The following is a 23,523-nucleotide window of genomic DNA, read 5'->3' as shown; positions in this document are numbered from 1 at the left end:
ACTTAAACTTCTTTAATCCTAAAAAATATATCTTTAGAGATATACATCTTTATTTTGTCTAGAATTAGTGAGTTATACTATGGCAACATTTGCCTGGCCTAGCACTCCATTAAGGCATTGTTCATGTGCAAGACCCAGATACCCATACACACATTGTTTAACTGAATTACCACATTCACATTCATTAAATTCCTTTTTCAAATGGCAAAACCAAAAACATTCTTTAACAAAGTTAGCAAACACAAAATATTTCCCAAAATAGATTGAATGAAATGCAATAAACTAGCGCCTAAGTTATACATTATCTATTTTGATATTAGATCACTGTTTCACAACCCAACCACCAAAAGAACTCTTTCAAGTTCAAACTCAAGAATGCTTATGAAGAATAACAAGTTCTTCAAAGGTTTAAGATTAAATAATAATATGACTAACTGTGATAGAGGCAGATAAAGTACCAACTACCACAATTAATAGGATTAAAATCATTGCATGACGAATAATTCTTTCTTTGTATGGATGTTATCTGAAAAGAGGACAAATATTTACACATTAACAGAATGTATATATTTCATATATTTATGGGAAGTTTTAAAAATATAGAAAATAATGAAACTGTACCAGCAATAGTATTTCACATCCATTTTTCAGGAATATAAACAAGAACACAAAGTGTGTAATGTTCAATTGTAATACAGATTGCTACTATTGCTAATCATATTTAACACTGGAGTTCAACATACTATTAAATGGAAATTTATATTGAAATCAATAACAAAATTCCCATTGATTTAATAGATCCAAGTTTTAACTACTGGTAACAACACAAATAACTTATGGTTTATATTCAGAACAAGTACTTTTCGTAGAGCACAAGTGATAAACACTACCATTTTAATCACAATTTCTGTCAAATTAAAAAAATTTGCATCTTAGCATATTTCTGAGTGAGATCAGAATACGGATGGCATGGTTTGGACAATTTCTTTCTCCAAATCTGCACAGGGTCAAGGGTCACAAGTTTGTCCTGGGAAATGTCATACATAGTGAAGAAATTCCCACAAGCATATCTGTTTGAAGAAGCCAAAGCAATAATAATATGGAAGTCTCCTCTCCTACTCACACATCAATGGGAAAACATTTACTTTCAATAATGTTATCCACTTGTTTTATTTCAGTCTCATTTAGATTCTGCACATTTCAGCAAGAGGGGTTCACAACTGGAAGTTGTTTCAAACTTTTCACTTCTTGGAGTGTTTATTGGGATTTTGGAGAAGCTGTTCATAACACTGGGCATAGTTGGAAGCTGACCCATATCTGCATTCACAGCTTTGACACAAGAGCACAGAACCTGCAGGTAAGGGAGGAAGGATGGAAGAAAACATTACCAGGAATGAAAATTCTGAAAGATATGATATGAAATACTGAGTTCTTCTTTGGGCAGTCTTCTTTTAGGCATGGACTTCTTATATTTGCTGGTTTCCTGGATGCTGGGGGTAAAGTATGCCACTATACGCACACACACATACACACAAAGAAAAAAAAATATATATATATATAAAAGCTATGAGCTTTTTGCTTATAGGAAGAAAATTCCCTTGTATCATAAAAAGGGATCTCTTCATTCCATAAAGAGAGATCAGTACCTCAGAGAAGGCTAGAATTAAGGCAAAGACAGGCCTGTGGACACAGAGAGTGGCTCCATGTTTTCCCACTTTTAAATCATAATGGATCATTTTAAACAAAGCCCCGCACCTGTAATTTGTTATCCAAGTGGGGGCTTCTACTCAATTAGCAAGACCCTTCAGTAATAAAATCTCCTTGCTAGAAATAGGGCTCAAGAAATTTTTACATGTTCAACATATATAAGTATTTGCACACACTCACACACACACGTACATATACACACACAAACATGCACACACGCAAATTTATAGATAGAGGTATATATATATGTGCATATGCAAAGAGACAATATTGAAAACCATATTAGACTTGGAGTGTTATCTGCTTGTCAGAACCATTTAAACTACTATCTACACAGTACATATTGAAACTCAACTTTAAGATTTTTTATTTTTATATACAGTTCATTTTTCTCTGGAAATAAAATATCTAAATACAGACAGACTGTAGTAATGTTGTATATGTATAGCTTTCAACAATACTTTAGCTGAATAAATGCTTTGTACATAGTTCTGTCTTTTAATGGAGTTTACAGCTACATTGATAAAATGGATTCCTCATTTCCTTGATTGTTTTTAACCAATAACAAGCAGAGAGACAATTACAAGTTAATATTAATAAGCAGCTCAAATAACACTGGTTAAATTATGTACAATACAAACCATTCATACAAATGAAGACTAGGATATTGAATTTGTTACAATATTTTGTAATAAAGATAAGACAGCCACTTATAACTTACATGTTCTCCGCCAGGCATTTTCCTTCTTAGAGATCAATTGCAGTTTTTAAGTAACTCGGCCTAAACTCAAACAAGTTTAAAGAATCAGAGCTTAAAGAGTCAGAGAAACATGAAACCAGTATGTCTGCTCACATGTAAATTCCAAATGTTTGCCCATCTTTACTAGGAAGAGGCTCACTCCACGGAAAAAGAGCCACCTAATACCACCTCGAATGTGCCTACTGTATGCTGGAAAAAGTCATGACGCTTTGCTGTGTTCATATAATAAGAAATACTGAGCTCTAGACACACATTTTTCCCACTTTAACAAGTATTTACTCCTACAGTATTGTTTACCAGTACAGCTACTTCAAGCAGTAGAATGCATGAGTGGGGATTATTGATTGGCATGTACTCGAAGGACTTTCAAGGAGATTTCCATAACAGTCTGCGTTAGAAACCTTGTTCTGTCTAGTTAATCCATTTTGCTTGATGAGAAGTTATCCTTAAACCTTAGACATGAGACAATGAAAGCTTTCTTAATAGGAATCTCAGTAATGTGCACTGAAAAGTATGTGTGTCTCTGTGTATGTGTATGGTTTTATTTCAAATCCATAGTGATTTACACCTAGATTGATACATGGAGCTGACTGGGCAAAAATTACATCAGATTGTTTTCCACTAACATATTTGCAGCCATTTGACAGCAGCAGCAGCAGGTAGACACATTCCAGGCAATAGATGTGGCCTTCCTCCTTGAGGTTACAGACCTGTCATACAACCTCTTATTCCCCAGGCTTCAGTCTCAGACAGAAGTTGGTCCTCACCCTGACGGGAAGTAGGGTGTGTCACTGTGGTAGTTGTAATCAGGACACACCTTCTGTACTAGTTTATAATCTGTACTATAAAAGGAAATGTAAATACAGATTACTTTAAAGGGCTTGGAGCAGAGCCATGACACGTGGCTCTGGGTCTGCTCCTGATAACACGTTTTTGAAGGGTCATAGTTGCAGAGTGTGTTCTTGGTAGCCTTGTCAACCTTTTCATATTCGATTCGACAGTTAAAGGACTTGGAATCTTTGGCATCAATCACTGTCTGTTGTGCCAAGTCAAATTCCACTATTTTTGTAGGGGGCACTAGGCTCACAGATACATTCCCTTGACCAGTGGAGTTATGCCTGAAGTAAACACTAAATGTCCCATTGCCATGGTCAACGATTTTCCCTGTTATTAATAGATTTAACTTCACAGTCTTGATGTTGGAATGAAAATCTCCCCAGCCAAACATTTTCTTAAATTTCCCAGTCTTGACAATGGGACGTCTCTTTGCTCTGGGTCGAGGCTCTTGCAGATCTGTGGAGTTCCTCAGCCAGTCCCAGAGATCTTGCTCAGAATAAGTTTCTGGGGCATCATATCGCAGGTCCAAATCTGTATCATTTTCCTTTCCACGAAAAGTCTGTGACAGCAGTCGGCTGATGGATAAGTCTTTGCTACTTTCTGTCCATATATGCTTCAGTGTGGATTTGGAGCTTCCTGATTTTAGTAGTTCTGTTTTTCCTCCATTTGTTAAATTTGCGCAGGTAACCTGAAAAAAGAAGGGAAGAAGGAGAAGATATATTGAGATATGTAATGCTACCACTTGAGACCAAAATGACCATATTTCAAAATCAAAGGGAATTTTTTTTTGAGAAATTAAATTATATCTCTCTACTCAGTAAACCAAACCACAAATGTCTATTTTCCTCTATTTTCCAAGGAGTTATTACTTAATTCTCCTTTACCAGTTTTTTACACTGCCCTTCAGATTTAATCCCAAGACATTCAAAATATTCTCCTGTTATGATGTCTGTAAGTGATAAGCAGGTAACGAATTACTACAAAAAACAAGGTACATAGCCTTGTCATCCTTCAGTCTGTATGTGGCTGTATGGGGCATCTCAGAGTGAAGCATTCTGGCTTGAATGTTCTCTCTGCAAAGCAGCTGTGTTCTCCACTATCAGTCACATTCATTTTTTTTTTGCTGCCCCTAGTGTCCACTGTCAGGGGGCTGTCTTGGTGGTGCCAGCCTGACCATGCTCAGAGTCCATGTCATTATGAATCTAATAAGAGTAATATAATTTCCCTACTCCTTTTATGAGTACACACTGGTCTGTGTTCTTGACTGGGACCCTCAGTCACAACTACAAAATAAATAAAGAATAATGAAAATTTTAATGAGTTTGACATCGACAGCTGTACATACTGTGTAATCCACCTCAATTAATACAGGAGGAGTCACAGTCTTTTCTTATAGTCCCTTGCAGACTAGCTACTGATTTGCCTTGTCTGTATCTAGTATGACGTGCATTTCTCCTTCCTTGCTTCATTTCTTTTTTCACCATTTCCTCCCCAAATCAAATAGTGATCTGTGTAAGACAGAAAGCCTTTTGTGTACTTACAAGAAAAATAAGGCCACCAATTTAAAAGTACTAATAAAAAAAATTTGCAAAATCACATTTAAAAGAAGACAAAGTCTTGCACAATTTCCTACAAAATCATATATTTCAGACATAGTTTGTCACAAAATTTACTGTCAGAGCAATTTGTCTTACTTATAGTTTTTCTCTTTGCCTTAATTGAGTGGAAAACAGAAAACAGATGCAGGCTCGCAGCTGTCTAACATGCAGCACTGGCAGAGAGCTCTGACGGAGTGTTGCAGGGAGTGCTGCAGTTGGTGGGGCAGCGGCTGGATGGAAAGTGACTGACAACACGTTATTCCATTCCCTCTGAAAATTTTCACCACACACACTGCCCCGTTTTCTAACATTTGCACTGCTCTGAAGAGGCCATCACATTTCTTATTTCCCTTTTCACGGCTACATATGAGATTCTGAATATGCCTCCTTTATTCCTCTGATTTACATGCTTCTATCATACTTGCAGTTACATCTTTCTCTTCACTTAAAAATGAATTGAGTGCATTCCCTACCCAGGAAACCCATTGGAAACCAGATAGTATTTAAATCATGTCCCCTCCCTACTGGTACAACTGCAGGTATATGTCACAGAGGATATCTATCATAGCATGGCCTTTTCATTTCCTAAAAATTCTGAAATTGAAGCATGCTTTCATTAACTTCAGTAGTTTTTCAAGGTCAGTTGAAGGCATATACATAAAATCAGTCTAAATTGTCTTAATACACTAATTAGACAGGAGATATGCCCGCAGCCTTTTACAGTAAATACATAGATAATTAAGTCTGTCACACCCCACACTATATCTCCCCAGTGCTTTTCAAGTTGGTGGGCCAAAAAGGGTAATAGATAAAATATGGGTTTAATTCAGGATTTTGCCAAAGATATTACTTCTTCATCTTTTGAATGGACAGAAGGATTAAACACAGACTAGCATTTCAATAGCCAGTTCATAGTTGCATTTTAGCATCAACACAGTGAGCCAGGAGAGAAGCTGTAATAAAATGCACTGATGGTGCACTGGTTAATGAAGCAGCAATGAAAATGTCACAGGAAGAGAGAAAGAGACTCAGAATATATTTTTTTTCTGTGGCATATGGGGAAAGAGGGAAAATAAGAAAAGAAATGTGGTTAAAAGGAAAAATGTGCCTGTCTAGCATGAATCTGTCAACATGCTATGAATCTAAGCAGTTAGCCAGCAGAGCTCGTAATCTGTAGGTAGGATACAGACTGCTTATCACTGTAATTTTCTTTGCTCACAATTTTTTTTAATCTTTGTTTTTCTTTCTTCATCTTCAATCATCTTCATCTTCAATTATTTACATTTCATAGGATTACACTACAACTTCCATGTAACAAGATGCAAGAGTATAAAAGCCTTTAAAAGAAGTGTCTCTTTTTTTCAGATATATAAAACTGAACATTCAGGAAAGGAAGGAGATATTTTCTGAAATGATTGCTGACTGATCCAATACATTGAATAACATTGAAAAAAGTGTTTCTTTGAAAGCCAGCATATTTCATGGGAATAGACGATTTAGATTCCATGCATTCTATACTGCTTCATACCTGATCTAACAGATACAATTGATTGTTACTGTCATCGATTTTGTAATACCTGAAAGACTTCTGGTCATGCAGTTAGCCCCGAGACCTCTGTTTGCAATTTTCAGTGTGGATAACTGGCTATATTCATGATTAAAGCCCTGAACCTGCCCTCCCGAGTCAAGTGTCTGTGTAAGCACTAAAAAAACAGCCCACAAGGGTTAATAAAAAAGCTCTATAATTCATTTTTCTTCACTAATATTTTCCAACCAACTGCTTTCTCATATACTGTTAGTATACTATGTGCTATAGAAAGTAGATATATGTATCCTCAGAGACTCACACACCCAATAACACAGAGCATTGCTGTGTAATAGAATTTCTGCAAATGCAGCAGTTTTTTCACATGAACCGATCCACAATTTTCTTCGATCTCTCCTTTCCAAACGCAAGGCTGCAATAATACAGGAAAGAGCGTACAAATGCATGAGATTTTGCACTTAGTAGTGTGAAACCGAAACATAGACCTATTCTAGTGGTGCATGGAAAAAGAGCGAATTTCAAGTGGATAATAAAACAGCCAGCAGCCTAAATTCTATAGAGGTTTTTTTGTCCTCTTCCTTGAGGGTATCTGCATATAGTTCAGAAACTTGCATACTCTACCTCATAAATTAGTTCACTATACCCAGAGTTGTTTTCTTTTCCACAGCAAAGTGTCACTTCCATAATGAAACATGAGGAAGTTTGGCCCACTTGTAATGGCTCTAGCTAGGATAGAGTCGATTTTCTTTATGGGAGCTCATACAGTGCTATGGTTTAGACTTTTGACCCACATGCTGACAGCACACTAATGTTCTAGCTCTGGCTGAACAGAGTTTTCTCAGCATCAAGGCCTTCTATTTTTCTCTTGGCCCCTCAAGTGAATAGGCTGGGGAGGTGCACAGTGGATTGGGAGTGGACACAACTGAGCAGAGAACTTGAATTAACTAAAGATATATTCCATAATATGTAACATCGTGCTTAGCAATTAAAAGTGTGAGTTTAGAGGGGGTTAGCCATCTTTTGTTCAGAAACTGACTGGTCACCACTCTACCCCTGGGAGTTAGTGAGCATTGACTTTGCATCACTTGTTCTGGTTTGTTCTCTTTCTCTTCTCACTTCTCTTTTTCTTTTCTTTCTCTTCTCTCCCACTTATCCTTCACTTATTAGGCTTTTCTTTATCTTGACTCTCAAGTTTTCTTGCTTTTATTCTTCCATTCCTCTTCCCCGGTCCCATAGGGTAAAGGCAGAAAGCAAAGACCTGTGAGCTGCCTAGCTGCCCACCAGTGTTAACCCACAACCCCACTGCAGTGCAATAAATTGATGTTGTGAGAGTGCTGAGTAGGGGGATTTCCTCCGTGACTGCATAGCTAGAACTGGATTTGAATGATGATGATGGCAAAAATGTCCATATAGAAAAATAGTAAAGAGCAAAAAGATCCAGAAATGCTTATCCAAGGGTACAAATGTCATTGGAAAAGCAATCTTTAAGCATGAAAGACTGACATTTGGTTCTGGTCTTGTACTTCTAATAGAAAGTACAGATTTCCACTACCTACTAAAGTCTAATGATATCCAAAAAGTACCAGGAGCTGACTGCTTGGTAGCTATTTTCCTGTGAATAATGAATAATGAAATGCTATTCCATTTCTTCTGCTTCTTCTGTGAAGAAGCAAAGACAGTGGTTTCACTGGGCACAATATCCCAAAGCATCATTAAAAAAGACAGAAATTGATCTGTAATAAATTTTTGAATCCATTAAAATAGAATACTCCATTCATTCTGTATCCTTCATTTTGAGGGTGAAAATTTTTTTGTAATGGTGTTTAACATCATTAAACACTTTTTAATGAATATATGTAGTTCTTTTAGGACTTCCTAAAGGATAAGCAGTTTATTTGCCTCAGAAATTTTGGAATTCTCTTTCAAGACACTGAGCCCTGAATGTTTTGTCAGGTCAAACCTAAACATTTGGAGCAGAGAAAATGAAATTGATAAAGGATCTTGGGAATCCATGAAGGTGCCAAGTGATGATTTAGGCCCTCTTCTCAGTTTAAAATCAACCATAGGTATATTAACATTAATTTAAGGCTGATTGATTTAGAGATTAAAAAATTAGTAATTCAAAAAGGTACAGAATGCCTCTTGATTTCTCACTCTTTTCCTTTTATTCTAGCTCTATTACAGTTCATTACCTATAATTATAGTACTGGTTTACAAATTATGCATTTATACCTCCAAATGTGTGACTACTTGAGGGCAAATGAAAATATAAACAAACAATCTAATACTCAAGGTGATAAATCTCTCTCTTCAGGTAAATAACTAATCAAAACCAAGATTGTTTTTGCTGGCATAACACTGCAAGAACTTGGCAGCACTGTGTTTGCATATGCTCTGTATAAAAGAATTCAGAATTTTCTTTCCTCAGTAAGATAACTCAGATAACAACACACATTAAAAAGTACTGATGGACATCACAGTAAGCTGAACCATTATTGAGGCAGGACAGCACTCGGAAAGTTTTCAATGAATCCCATGTCCTCATATTAATCCTGCTTGTGCAATGGGTGAAGGAAAATCTGGACCTACTTTACTGTTCTACTCAGATCAATTTTTCTTCCTATACCTGTCTACACATTGCACAAAGTTACAGCAGCATTTAAACATTTTATTTAATTAATAATTTCCAGACAAGTCAAATTCAATATTCTACAGGAATTTGATGATAAACAAAGAAACTGAGAATGCAAGTTGATGGAGATATGATTATAATAAGGGGGGGGAGTGTGAAACACACTGAAGGACTTGTACCTCTTGCAAACTGACACTTTTTCAAAAGGGAGGACAAACACAAAAACCCACACATATTAATATTTCACAGAAACAAACCTCTCTGGTTTTAACTTACAGGACTTTTGCTGCATGACATGAAAAAAATTAAGGATGTGAGTTGGTCAATCAAAAAATGCAAACTCAGCTGAGTCTGAAAAATGGAACAGTAACTCCTGATCTACTGTGTCAAATGAGAACGCAAAAGTGGCTATGCAGGATCAAACCGAAGGCTTATTTAGAAAAATCTTCTTCTCTCCAAAAACAACCGTAAGAGATTCCTGGAGAAGAGCAAGAACATGGCCTCCTAAGTTCTTCCCAGCTGTCAATTCTAGTTTCCACTGCTAGGTATTGTTTCTGTATATGTTTCAGTAACTCTCAATAGACTGCTCTTCTGTGCATTTGCTCACTCTGACCCTTTGTAAACTTTTAATCTTCACAATGTACTTCAGCAATGAGTTCCACAGCTCTATTTCCTCATACAGTTTGTTTTGAACCTGGCTCCTGAAGCCCTTGGAGTACTTTTCATTCTCCAGATGGAAAATTCAGGCTCTATCCAAATTTCCCATGCTCCTCTTTACTTTTCTTTGCTGCTACACATTAAACTTTTTTTGTACAAATATCAGCGAGTGGACAATTTTATGATTTCTAGCTACATACAGCATCCTACTTCTAGCCCACTAGTACATGTCTCAGTTGTATCCGTTCATAATAGTAAACAAATATTGATCATTTTTCCAGCCCTGACCCTCCTGGGCCACACAAATAATCCTTGTACATAACCAATTCTATACATATACATTTGAATTTCCTTTTTGTCCTTCTCTGAAGCCCACTTGGTTCCACTCCCAGTTCTGTCTTTAAAATGAGGAGACCAGAATGGAGCACAGTATCCAAGATTTGTCAGAGCCATGGTCCTGTATGATGGCAAATATGGCCTTCCACTGTTAGTTCAGTCTTTTTTCTCTACTAATTCATAATATTTTATTTGGGTTTGATCATTAATGAACACTGAACTGATGTTTCTATGAAACTGACAACACTACAATTTCAATCCTAATTATACATGGAACTGGGATTTATATTTATAATATGTTTCACATTACTTGGGCTACCACAGAATTTCATTCCGTAATTTACTGCCTATTTACTAATTCTGGTAAGATCTCTCTGCCGTTCCTCCCTCTTGGATCTTATCTTTTCTACTCTCAGATATTATGTCATTAACAAACTTTCTCACTCACCTTCCCCCAGTCCTTTACAAAAATGTATTGAACAGCAGAGGTCCTTGCTCAGAGCCCTGCAGAATTGTGGTGACATCCTTTCATTATCGGCCACAAAAAAAGAGGCATTTGAAATTTTCAATAATGCTTTCTAAAGTAATCACTTAGAATCATCCACTTCAGCATAAAAAATATAATTTGTTCTCACAGAAAACAGAGGCAAGGTAATATTTTTTACTGTCTTTAAGTTAGGAAATTGAACTTAAGATACATCGTTACTAAAATTTTTGCATAGAACTTCCTTAGGATTGGTAAAATTCAGATTAATACTATCAACTGCACTCAGCTCAGCTTTAAATTCTGTATTTTTCTTGTTTTAATCTATGAGCTATCATTCTTGTTTCAAATGGCCCTTGTCAAAACAAAAATGTGGCTACCTGAGTTTTTTCATCATTCACACAACAGCAGTTATGCAAGATGAGAAAGCTGATATAAATTCAGCTGACAACAGCTGATATATATTCAGTAAAATCTAACATCATTGAAATGAGAACGCCTATATCAGTTGATATCTCTTTGCGATCTGACTAAGAATCAAAGACTAATTAGAAAATTTGCACCCACAGAAAGATGAGGGCATGTATAAACCAACAGTGGTTTTTTTGGAGCCATTATAATTCTTAACAGTTGTTATCATAAAATATTAAGATATTGCAGTGGCTGCTCTGCAAAAGAATAAAAACTAGCAAAAGTTACAATTTTGCAGCGCTTTCTACACAATGTAAGTTGCCTGTTATAAATAGATCTGAAAACTAGGAAGTCTCGAATAATTTTCAGGAAATACAAAGGTGATAAAGCTCCTGAAGTGGTTGGTTCCCACAAGAATACTTAAGAACTACCATACAGAATTTTGCTTTTGAGTTTCATTTTCTCTCCTTTGCATTCTTGTGGACTATGGCTTAAGCTGTGACACTGCCACAAGCCCTGTGAATGGTAACAAACAGATGAAAGAAAGTGGTGGCCTGCCACCTGTTAGGTCCTGATCAGACAATATTCTGTGCCAGTCAAGTCCATGATCTAGGGTGGGAATCACCTCACTGATTACCTTATTCACCTGGAAATCTGGTCTGAGGTCTAAACTATTCATCTAGGTTTATTCCATAATCAAGAGAGAGAGAGAAACAGAATGAACTGCTTCCTCTCCCTCCATGAGGTATTGATGAACATTCAAAACTGAATTAATGCTCTTCACCTAGAGGCTTAATGATGACCAGGAATAACCTGACCTATGGTGCATAGTTTGCCCTGTAGACAGTAACATGGAGAGAACCCAAAGGCTGCAGGCTGGAAGCAGGCCAATGAATGCTCTATGTAAATGCCTTCCGAAATGCTCTACTCATGTTCAAGTCCACTATACATCCATAAGCATGCTGAAGCCAGTGATGTATTACTCAAACAGCAAGGTGTGCAGAATTGCTGGTATTGTTCCTACTTTTAGATATAGGAGATTTCCCAACTGGAGGTTTCCTTTGAGAAGCAGTGTCACTTTGTACTATTCTGTTATCTTTTGGGTTTGATTTAATCATATGAATAATTTTCACAAGTATTTAAAATCAGAAAAATTAGTCTTATCGAGTTTCTTTTGTTCTCTAACAACTAAAAGAACTTTAAAAAGGTTTTTAAAAAGTGTTTAGTCATCTAAGACAAATAGGTACTTTAAATCAGACTTAGATTGTAATTACAGAGACATTTCTTCTGGTAGCAGTGCCCTAACTGATATTTTTCTCTTTCTCCTTTTTTTCTCTGCTTCATTCTTCCAGTGCTGCCCTCTCAGCTGTGGCAGTCAGCTTTTTGTAAGATAAAGACTTTCTTTATCCTTTCACAAATTTTTGGAGTGGAAATCAGACTTGGAATTAAACATCCAGACTCCTCTATCTGCCTGGAGAAGACTGGAGACTTTTAACCAGGAACAAAAATCACAGATCCACAACAGGAAGTGATGAAAAGCCAGCCCTACAAAATGTTCCACCCTTTTTCTAGAAAGCAGGGGTGAAGATACACACTGCTGTCACTGTTGTCTTTCAAAGAAGGAAGCTCCTTGTTTTTTTCCTTCAGAAATGTAGCTCTGAGAGAAACAAAAGCAAGTGATTTTCCTTGTCTATTTTATTTAAGAACTTGATAGGATTAGCAGGTCAAAACAAAAGTCCATCTAGTCCCATATTACACCTCCAACAACGGCTAAAAGTTGGGTTTATCAAGGAGTACAAAATTAGGGAGAGAATACACCACATGTACCAGAAAATCTTTTCCATATTCAAATCTTTGCAGATCGAGGACTTCTTAAGCTGGATATGTGGCCATGAATTTTATAATTTTCAATAAACATCACTTACAAGAACTTGTCTTTTTCTCTATGAAACTTTCAGCATGTGAAACACCCTGCAACCAGCCATTCCTCATCTCTGCTTCAGACTCTCTGAGAATCTTCTCCTCCTGTTTGTTCTGAACAAGTCACATCCCAGCTTCATCTGATGCCACCTAAATTCTTGTCCAGTAGGCCACAACAAAATCTAGCAGGGAAGCAGCGTTTTTCCTGTGCGATTCAGGCAGAATTTTGCTGCCTGGATGCTCAGGCCAGGCAAAGCTGTAAAAATTTATAGTTGGCACAAGAGGAGCTTCCCGGTCAAAAAATAAAGAAGGTGTTTTCTGAGTTACAGGTACTTCCAGAACTAGGCAGCTCCAAAGGTACTAGTCAAAGGACAGCGTAAAAGTGTAGGTTTGGAGTACATAGGAAACGTGGAATACATCCAATCAATTTATGGGCCAAATCATGACCCATCACTAAAGTCAATTATAAAAACTCTAGAGGAGTAGAAGGATGAAGATCATGGCTAGGCTTCGCGAACGAAGATTTGGGGAGGGCTCTTCCCACATTTGTTACAAGTACGCTGGTGGCTAAAAAGGCCAATACGAGATAGACACGTCCGGTTGCAAAAGGCACAGCAGAAAGACTCCTTAGGTGGTATATTCTGCAAGGCACGATTCTTTCTGCGTTGTCTTCTCTCCTCGAGAGTGATCCTGCTTGCATTCTCAAAAGCATCAGCAGCGTTATAGATGGTGTGTCTCCAGACCTCCCGATTTGAGGCCAGAGTAGACCAGTTATGTTGATCAATATGTCAAGGCTGAGATGTTGTTTCAGGGAGTCTTTGTATCTTCTCTTTAGGGCTCTTCTCTTGCTGCAGCCGGTGGTAAGTTCACCATAGAGCACGATCTTAGGGAGGCAGTAGTCAGAAGGATGAAGATAGTGTGGTATTATGTAGCTTAATTTTATTTTCTTGCCCAGTTAAGGCAGAATGGAAGGTGTTTTGTTTGTAAGACATCATTTCTCTTTCGATTTAGAAAACATCATGATATCACGTATAATTGTCTGTGAACTGAAGGACCAAATGAGTTACAATGCTCTGTGAAAATCTTCACATTAGAATTTTACAGCTCTCTGATTTTTGCCTTAAAAGAATAGAAATCAAGCCAAAATATTTCTAATGGCAAAGATGCAAGTGAATGTATAAAGATCTGGAAAGGGATTGAAATATAATTGTATGAAATATCCTATTAACTATTGCCCTAAGTTTTACATTTTTAGAAAGAATTTAAACTAAACTCTTGAAGCCTGCTGTCTATGTTGTCATTACAGATTTTTTACTTCAGTGGATTATGACTTTTGAAAATTCACCCCATCTCCATTCAGCAGGGGATTAAACTTCCATGGAATAAATTAAAATGGGTTAAAAATGTCTAACAGAGTTTTAAGACCCCTGTATTATGCCAGTATTACAGAGTGCTGCTAACTTTGAAATGAAAGTCTAGCTAGGTAAATAAATTTTGACAAGGATCTATTGTTCTTGTTCCACATTCCTATAAGCCTTCTTTTATTAATATTAGCTTGCCATTTTCTGCATACATGTAGAAAGTAATATTAAATAAAATTAGATTTTATATGAAAGGACACAGAGCAACATTTTAATCAAAATTTGCACTATAGTTTGCTTTATATATAACACACTGAAGAAAACATCCATTTTCATAGCAGTAGGCATATCTTCTGAAGAAGGTGAAAAAGACTATAACCTGACATGTCATGGTACTATATAACGGACAAGACCACTGTACAATATTAGAATACTATTAGCATACTCTTAGCATACTCTGTTAGTATTACTAATTTTCTACATGCAGTTTCAAATCATCCACTGTCGATGCAAAAGTTTAATAAAATTAAATGTACCCAAAGAGTTTGTGGTTCCCATGTCTGATACCATAGTTTTCCAAAGAAAAGCATTAGAATGTTGATACAGCTGAGTCACTTTCCACGTAGATATTCATGGATGTATCCTAGAAATATGAATTTGAACAAAGATGTCTTTTGAGGAGATTTAACTCCCACTGATGTTGGCAGAGTGCATATTTCCACATAAAGAAATTTTATGTAAATGAGATATTTGTTAAATAAAAAAAAGGGGGCTTCCACAAGTACAAGAAATTCTCTTGCAAAAATATAAATTCCTTTCATTGAAACTGCTTGTTTTTCACTATGAGTTATGCATCTATTACAAACAGCTGAGTACTTCAGGAAAGGCATTTTAAAAGCACAGAAGAAGCTGTTCCAATGTTCAATCAGAGTTTGGCATATCCCTGCTAATCTTCATGCCTTCATCTTCACCTTATGCCCTTGCCAGATACACATACTGACTTCTCAGAAGCCTTCTGTGATCTCAGAGAAGAAGGTTTACTTCTCTTTGAATTTTCACCAGACGCAGCAATATATTCCCTTTCTAACTGTGTTTGTTTGATAGGCATTGATCATTCATTCATTTGGTCAATGGATATCAACACCTATTAAAATCCATCTCTTAGGAAAGAGGTCTGTTTCTTTGATGTTGTTCTGGTAAGAAAGGGAAAGATAAAACAGCTTTTCTATTGCAAGGGTACTAAATTTTTATTGAGATTTTCTTGATGGTTTTGTCAAGGTCTGCTAATTCTTACTGGGATATGCTCAGCAGTAAGCAGCATGGGGGCACCAGCTCTGCTGAGCAAGCCAGGTGCTGCACATTGTTTTCCTGGCTATGACACACATAAACATGTTGCTATGCTCCTGAAGTGCAAAGATGTCAAAGAAATACAGATTGGCCTGTTGGAAACCAGGAGACACCACGTTACATATTTACAAGATCCTGGAAAAATTTAGTCTTGATCCAGATCTGTGCAGGACTCTATTGTCAGTGCACATTTGCTTAGTTGGGATACAGGGAAAACAAGTAGCCTCAGTAAAAGTACTAGTCCCACTTGCTTACAGAGCTGGTCTTTCTGTGACTGGACACACAAATTACAAGAGACCTATTATGCCATTAAGAGGAATAGAGCTACAGAATACTAGAAGGGTGTACCATAAACCAATTTCTCTATTTCCTATTATATGGTAACATTCATTCAATATGGTGCTTCTTTGTAGTGACTATCTCTGAGCTTGCACAGACCTTTTTAAGGTCTATGGTAGCTTTCCAAGTTGATACAAACAGACATTGTAAGGGAAGCTAACACAGCCAAACAGAATAGAATACCCAATAGAAAAGCAACATTGTCTGTGCCTGACAGTAGTCTTGTATTTTCTCTTGCTATAGTATCACACCTAATTAAAACCGAAAATTAATAGCCAGCAGGATTAATCAAATTCCATATGCAAATAGCTGGCTCATGAGAGCCATGGTCCAATTGCTAATACTATCAGTAAGGTCATTAATTTAAATTGAGATGAGTTAAGAGTCCTTTGGGCATTGACACATAAGTTGAAGGAGGTTATTCATTGCTAAGTTTTTCACACTGTAACAAAAAAGTTAAAAAGAGAATACGTGAATATTGATTCAGCAAAACAGCTTCTAGGATGAGCTTGTCTGTGGAGGACCATGAATCTTCTCCTGTAACATACGGTAGTTCTGATACATCTCTTTAAATTCATATTAAGATGTACTGAATCAAGTTAAATACAAGACTGTTCAAGGTCTAATAAACTGATATCTTTGGTGTTATTTTATGGCTGCTGACTTCTGCTGAGCACCTTCAAATTACAGAAAGACTTTTCTGGTTTTAAAGAAAAATTTGAGTACCAGTTTCATAAACCCTTCAGAAAACTTTTCCAGCCTTCAGAAAAGGTCAAGACATTTCCAATTAGTGAGAAATACTAACTCAACTTGTAAACAGAAATACTGGAGCTCTGGAGCAGTGGTTATACAAGTGCAAATACAGCGCATTCTCAGCTCACCATCTCTTCAGCTCACCTCGGAACTAGCTCCATGGTCTTGATCTATCACTGCATTTCTAGGGATGACTAGAAGAAATGTAGTCTTTACAGGCAAATTATAATATAGTGATGTACACCTATGAACTTTCTCCAAGTACTTATAGCTGAAATATTTTAAGTTGCATGTAACAGAATGACTGCAGCATAATAAAGTAGTGATGGCATTATATTACTCTTCCTACATAAAGAATAAAACATAAAATTTATTATTCTGACCTTGTATCACAAGGACTTCTCAGATATGTAAAAAAAATTTAACTGGCCTATCAAAATAGACTTAAACTAAAGCAGAAACCTGCAAAGCTTGGTTACCAGAAGGTTTCTTTTTAATTTAAACAGAACACTGAAGTCTGAAAAATTAAGCTGGAATCCTTATGAGTTTGCGCTTCATTGTTTACTCAAAGAGCATGTTTTCATATTCTTAAAGTATAACAAATTCAGGGTTCAGGGTGAATCAGGTATTATTGGTTCCAAATCTGCACAAGTTAGGAAATAAAGTGGCACAAAAAAATGGATTCAGGAACAGGAACTTTGCACACCAAGTTCCCGAAATCCTGATACTTGGAGTCCATTCTGCTTTGACCCCTAACTGTTCTGATCATCACCACCTTGATCATACTGACCTATTTGAGCCAATTCTAACTGCAGTTTCACTCTTGCAGCCTCCTGCATGAACAGCATTTTGATGGAGTGATTCAGACAGGAATTAAGTGCTTTACCTTTCATAGAATAAACATTACTTCAAAGACAGGTCCAGATCACTGTTCATTAATATATTCCTATGTCTGCCCAAAAAAGCAAATAACTTTTTTCCTTTATCTCATCTTCTATATCTTTGTGGCTGAGCAGCAGCACAAAACAATTTAACATTAGCAAGCAAATATCATTTTTTACCTGCCAAATGCTGATACAAAAGATAACTATGAAAAAGCAATAATATCCTCATTCGAAGGCAATAGGTAACATGTCTTTGCTATAATATACCTGCTAAATAACATTCAATGAACTCATAAAAGCGTTTAATTTAAATATAAATGCTTAGCGGTTCCATTTTTCGAGTGTAAATGACACTCCCACTTGTGTTTCCCTAAGTGCATTTTCAGAATAGACATCCTTTCAGAATCTACATTTAATGTTATATATTATTACTATTACTGCAATGCTCACAAATCTCCCTGTGGTCAGGGTTAGGGTGTACTAAACATATATAGTCACCACCCTAGAAAGCTTTCTCACTGAAACAGATTTGGCAAAGACAAAGCTAAAAGAAGAAATCTGGTGATGTCCTGACTCCATTGCAGAGCTAAGAGTTAGTACAAATCTCTGGACTTTTCTTTCCCATGTCATATCCAGGATGTACCAATAAAAAAGGCTGATTCCACTAATTGGTTATACATAACGTCATTAGTTGTTTTAAAAAGATGCGGGCTCAAGGAAACGAAGTCCGCTCAGAAGTGAGTTGTGTTATTAATCTCACTAAGTCCTTGTTAACAAGAAGCCTGAAACCCACTTGTAGACCAGTTTTCTACAGAAGCAGGGACAGCTGTCATTGGTAATAAGAAATGCTTGACTTCTTTCTCTGATAAAAAATAATAGTGAAAATAATCATACTAATATATTGTATGATTATTGTGTTACGATGTCATTGGAAAAAAAAAATGAAACAAAATTGGATTCACAGTTCAGAAGACTATTACAGATGTCTTCCAAAATGTGAATCCCTCAAGTTATTCCTTATCCTTCAGCTGTCAGTCAACAGCAGCTCTGGGTAGTCCACAAGCTACTTAGTGAATAACAAGAATATTTTTCTATTGTTTTATATTTACTGAGTAAAAATCTCAGGATAAAATTTCTGCAAACATACCAGAAAACAGCAACATCTTACTCATTCTATTCAAGCTGTTAGTTTTTTAAAGTGTTTTCTTTCTTAGTTTGCTGTATAGATGTCACGGGTTGAGATTGGCCCCCCTGAGAACTGGGGGGCTCAGAGGTGATTGGGTACCAGATCAGTGTTCCCTGGAGAGCCAATCACCACTCATCTTGTTTGCTTCTGCTGAAAAAAAATCATTTATACACAACCACCGGAAGCTGTTGGCAATTTTCTGTTGGTGTCTGCTGCTGTGTGTAGGTGTAGAAGGCCAGGGGGTGGCTGGGTCTCCTTCTTCCCTCACCTCCAGGGAGGGGGCAGGAAGGGGAGCCCTGCGGCACCCCCAGCTCTGCCTAGGCTAGAGTTAGTAGGCAGCATTTGGAGTGTTTGTGAGGGATGTGACTCACAACACCTGAGGTAAGAGGGAGGAGGCTTCCCTGCAGCTGCAGGACGCTCAGGACAGTGTATAACTGGACCGAGCTGCCTGTGGCCAAGGCTAGGGGGCTTTTCTCTCTCACTGTTAAGTGGAAGTGGATGCAAGGCTCAGCGTTGAAGCGGAGCCAAAGTGGATGGGCTGAATGCAGCTCGGTGCCAGGGAGAAAAATCCCAGGCGAAATTGGAGACAGGTTAGAGAGAGAGAGGCTCGGGAGTTGCCCTGCTGAGGTTTGAGCGGGGGCAGCCGAAAACTGACTTGGAAGACGCTATGATAAACTGACTGAATTACAACAGCCTGCAGAACAGAGGTATGAGACTGAGAGAGAGAGATCACACAGCAGAAATGATACAGAACCAAAGAGAAAGGACTCGGAGTTATCTTGGACTTCATGAAGAAGAAAGAACTGCAGCAAACAGCTGAAGGTTGGTGGGGGAGGGTTCAGGGGCCCCGAACACTCCCACGAGAGAGAGATTGGTTACCTATCAGCCTGAAAAGGCTTTTCCTGGACTAATTGAGGGAGAAGTTTGGAAGGGACTGATAGAAATGTATAATAATATATATATAGTTGCTTTTAGCTTGTATAGTATTTGTTTCTGTAAATAAAATGTATATATGCTTCCCCCTTCCCCTGTAGAAGCCTCTGTCCTGAAAGGTTTCTCTTTGGTGTTGAGATAAATTGTGGGAAGGGGTGGGGGAAGCCTGGAAATTGGATTTTGGATTTCTAATGTGGCTCAAACTGCCACAATAGATAACTAAGACAAGGGAATTTAGGACAACAAGAAAAGTCCACTTGGTACTTGCTACAAGATCCTTTAAGCATTTTATCCACCCATTGAATATTTTTTTGTCCATTCATCTTATGGATTTTGTTGCTAAAATATGGAAGTATTTTCATCTAGCGGAATCCAGAAATACTCCTAGATGAATAAATAGAATAGATTTTCTGATAATTTCAGAACAGCATGTACACAGATTTGGCCTAAGAGATATTATGTTTACAAGAAAGACATTCTATCACTCACTAGTTACAGGACTATGAGAATATCAAGCTTTGGAATTTAAGGTTTTGTTATAGCATTATAGTAACCCTAAACAAATGCCTGAAGCCTAAGTCCCAACACCAAACCCTAATTCATTCTAAGTCCATAACATATAACCTCTCATCTACCCTAACTCTAAGCTAGTTGATGCCCAAGAAAGAGAAGGGCAGGCCTTATGTGTACAATACACATCATTTAGCTATGTTATACTTTCCCTAAAACTACTCGTGCATTTTCAATTATGATTGTGTACTTTGAGTAAAGCAGAATAGGATCTTTTGCCAGCTTCATTAATAATGAATAATAATTTTTTAATAATAATCTTTCATCAGATCCATGTCAGATTAATCCAGCTGAGAATCAACCATGCATATTTAAAGTTATCAGATAAAACCTGTCAGTGTTAAATTGCAGGTTATCCTGCATTCAGAGCACTTCAAATAATCTTCAGCTTTATTTGTGGTCCAAAATATCATTTGATATCACTCAGGATGAAAGATTTCCAAACAGAATACAAAAATCCCAGACAGAGAGACTGCAATTTCAGCTTGTCCTTCAGACCCAAAATGGCAGTAATTTTTGTTATGGGGAATGGCAGTAAAGGCTGCATGGCAGTCTCTGTGCCTGTTCAATTACTGTCCATTCTAATCAGATTGCTAACAAGGGATCATTAGGAGTTTGGTGTTTATGATGTAAAATATCTACTAGGAATTGGATTTTGATCGTCACTTCATTTTACATCTGTTTCCCGCTAACCAATGGAACAAAGATTGTTAATCACTCTTGACCTTTCCTGGACTTGAACTGGTAATTTGATTGCTAATCCCTACTGAGGGACTCTGGAGAACACTATAGAGCCCTTCAGGCATGCAGCTTGACCCTCTCTGTTCAACATTGGTTTTAACCAACAACATCATCAAGAATATGCTCAGATTTGACAATGTTAATTACAGCTTTGGCCATAGTTTCCAGATGAAGTATAGAAGAAACTGTCTAACTAGGAACATTAAAAATATCTGCTGAGCTCTAGGTGATTCTACATGAATCAAAAAAGTATCTCAATCCAAGAAGCTCTTACAGCCAAGAAAATTTTGCAGACTCACACTACTGCATTGCCAATTTGTTCCTAAAAAACGCCCAGCTCCTGGCAATTAGAACTCTTAAGGGGCTGGTCAAAATATGTTAGTTTTGGCTTGTTTCGAAATCTTCCCGCAAATGGTAATATAATTCCAAACCAGCTGAGATTCACTTTGTGTTGAATTTCACTCTAAAAAAGGATCATACAGCAAAGTGAGGAACAAAAGGTTTTCCCCTCCTCAAATTTCAAGCTACAGCATGAAGAGCATTTTCTTTGTGTCACTTTTCTGAATACAATTGGGTTATTCTAAGTTCCATATCTCCAAATCTAATCTTTTTCCTTGATTATTTTCAAATTTACATTCAATTATATTTCAAACTAACATTTACTAACTGAGAAAGAAGAAAAATAGTGGCATTATGATTTAACATGCATTCAGGTTTTATTGCAAAGCTTAAAACTGGAGGAACATGAACTTCTACATGTACTTTGTCTACCAGATTAAAATGACATTAAACTGATAATAATTTTCCTGTAAATGCCAGTGCCTAGTAGTGTTGCAGTTTCGTGCTTCTTACATGTGTTTGTCCATATATACTGGTTTTTTTACAGGATTTAAGATCATATTTGTAACTGAGCTTAGGATCACATTTCTGTTTTAAACCTGCCTATTGAAGATTTCTCTATTGAGTTACATTTACTTTTCTGTAATACTTAGAGCACATCATCATTGAAAACTGGAATGAGGTGTCTACTGGCCTGACACTATACTGATTAATATCTCAGACAGAAATACTAGCAAGGTCCCTCAAAGCAGACAAACTGTTTGCACATGAAGCTGTGCAGAAGCTAATTAGATCTACCCATTAGAAGAGCTTATTAACTTGGGCACTGTGCTGAGCACTGATGCAGCTCTGTGCTTACTGGTTCAGGAGACAGCTTGCACAGTTCTAACTTAGAAGTCTGCACTGAATTTGTTGTATTATCAGGGCTCTCATTTTCTTCATTTTTATCCATTGAAAAATGTAAGTCTTCCAAAATAAATACAAATCACAGTAGTTGTATGTGTTCACTGGAGGGAGTAATTTCCCATGTAAAGTGAGTTCAGGCTTCACAGAGGGGCACCTGAAAGGTACCTCTGTTTGATGGGCTACCAGCCACTCAGGTTGCACCTCAAGGCACAAAGAGAACTGGTTTCCTAGTATGCAATTTATAGTACTAGTTGACTGCACTTTAGTGGAATTACTCCAGAACTCGTGGCTGGGCTTCGCGAACAAAGATTTGGGAAGGCTCTATCCACATTTGTTACAGGCACGTTGGTGACTTATGTGGTCAATACGAGACAGACATATCCAATTGCAAAAGGCACAGCAGAAAGACTCCTTAGATGGTGTATTCTGCAAAACACAGTTCTTTCTGCGTTGCCTTTTTTCCTCGAGAGTGATCCTGCATGCGTTCTCAAAGGAGACAGCAGCATTATAGATGGTGTGTCTCCAGGCCTCCCGATTGGAGGCCAGAGTAGACCAGTTGTGCTGATCAATATGGCCAAGGCTGAGATGTTGTTTCAGGGAGTCCTTGTATCTTTTCTTCGGGGCTCCTCTCTTGCGGCAGCCGGTGGCAAGTTCACCATAGAGCGAGATCTTCGGGAGGCGGTGGTCCTTCATCCTGGAGACGTGCCCTGCCCATCGCAGCTGTGTTCTCATCAACATGGCCTCTATACTTGTGATTGCTGCTTGCTCTAGAACAGATGTGTTGGTCACATAATCTGACCAGTGGATGTTTGAGATTGAACGGAAGCAGCGTTGATGGAAGCTTTCTAGGAGACGCAGGTGGTGGCGGTAGATGACCCATGACTCGGAACCATACAAGAGAGTAGACAACACTATGGCTCTGTAAACACTGATCTTGGTACTTTTCTTCAAGTGTTTATTACGCCATACTCTTTTGTGGAGTTTTCCAAAAGCACTATATGCCTTTGCCAACCTGTTGTCTATCTCTCCGTCAATCTTACCATCCGAGGAGATGAGGCTGCCTAGGTAATTAAACTGTTGAACTGATTTGAGTTCTGATTGGCCAATGGTGATGTGGGGATGATGGGGGACTTCCTGAGGTGCAGGTTGATGGAGAACCTCTGTCTTCTTTAAGCTGACTTCCAGCCCAAAGAGCTCAGCAGCATCTGCAAAGCAGGATGTTAAACGCTGCAGAGCTGCTTCTGTGTGGGCGACAAGGGCAGTGTCATCAGCATAA

General features: G+C 37.6%; 1 protein-coding gene across 3 annotated transcripts in view; it reads right to left on the bottom strand.

Moving 5' to 3' along the window:
• Positions 1-2,050: 2,050 nt before the first annotated feature.
• NXPH1 (neurexophilin 1) overlaps positions 2,051-23,523 on the bottom strand; it is a 145,655-nt gene continuing 124,182 nt past the window's right edge. For all 3 annotated transcript variants that reach the window (XM_017817640.1, XM_017817638.1, XM_017817639.1), the window contains exon 3: positions 2,051-3,992. In XM_017817640.1, coding sequence (XP_017673129.1) covers positions 3,231-3,992 — 762 coding nt within the window. In that variant the 3' untranslated portion in view covers positions 2,051-3,230. The remainder of the gene's footprint in view (positions 3,993-23,523) is intronic.

Source organism: Lepidothrix coronata, unplaced genomic scaffold (assembly GCF_001604755.1).
Source record: "Lepidothrix coronata isolate B3197 unplaced genomic scaffold, Lepidothrix_coronata-1.0 Scaffold62, whole genome shotgun sequence".
NCBI lineage: Eukaryota > Metazoa > Chordata > Aves > Passeriformes > Pipridae > Lepidothrix > Lepidothrix coronata.
Note: the sequence above shows the minus strand (reverse complement) of the source record. Positions and strands in the feature narration are given on the sequence as shown.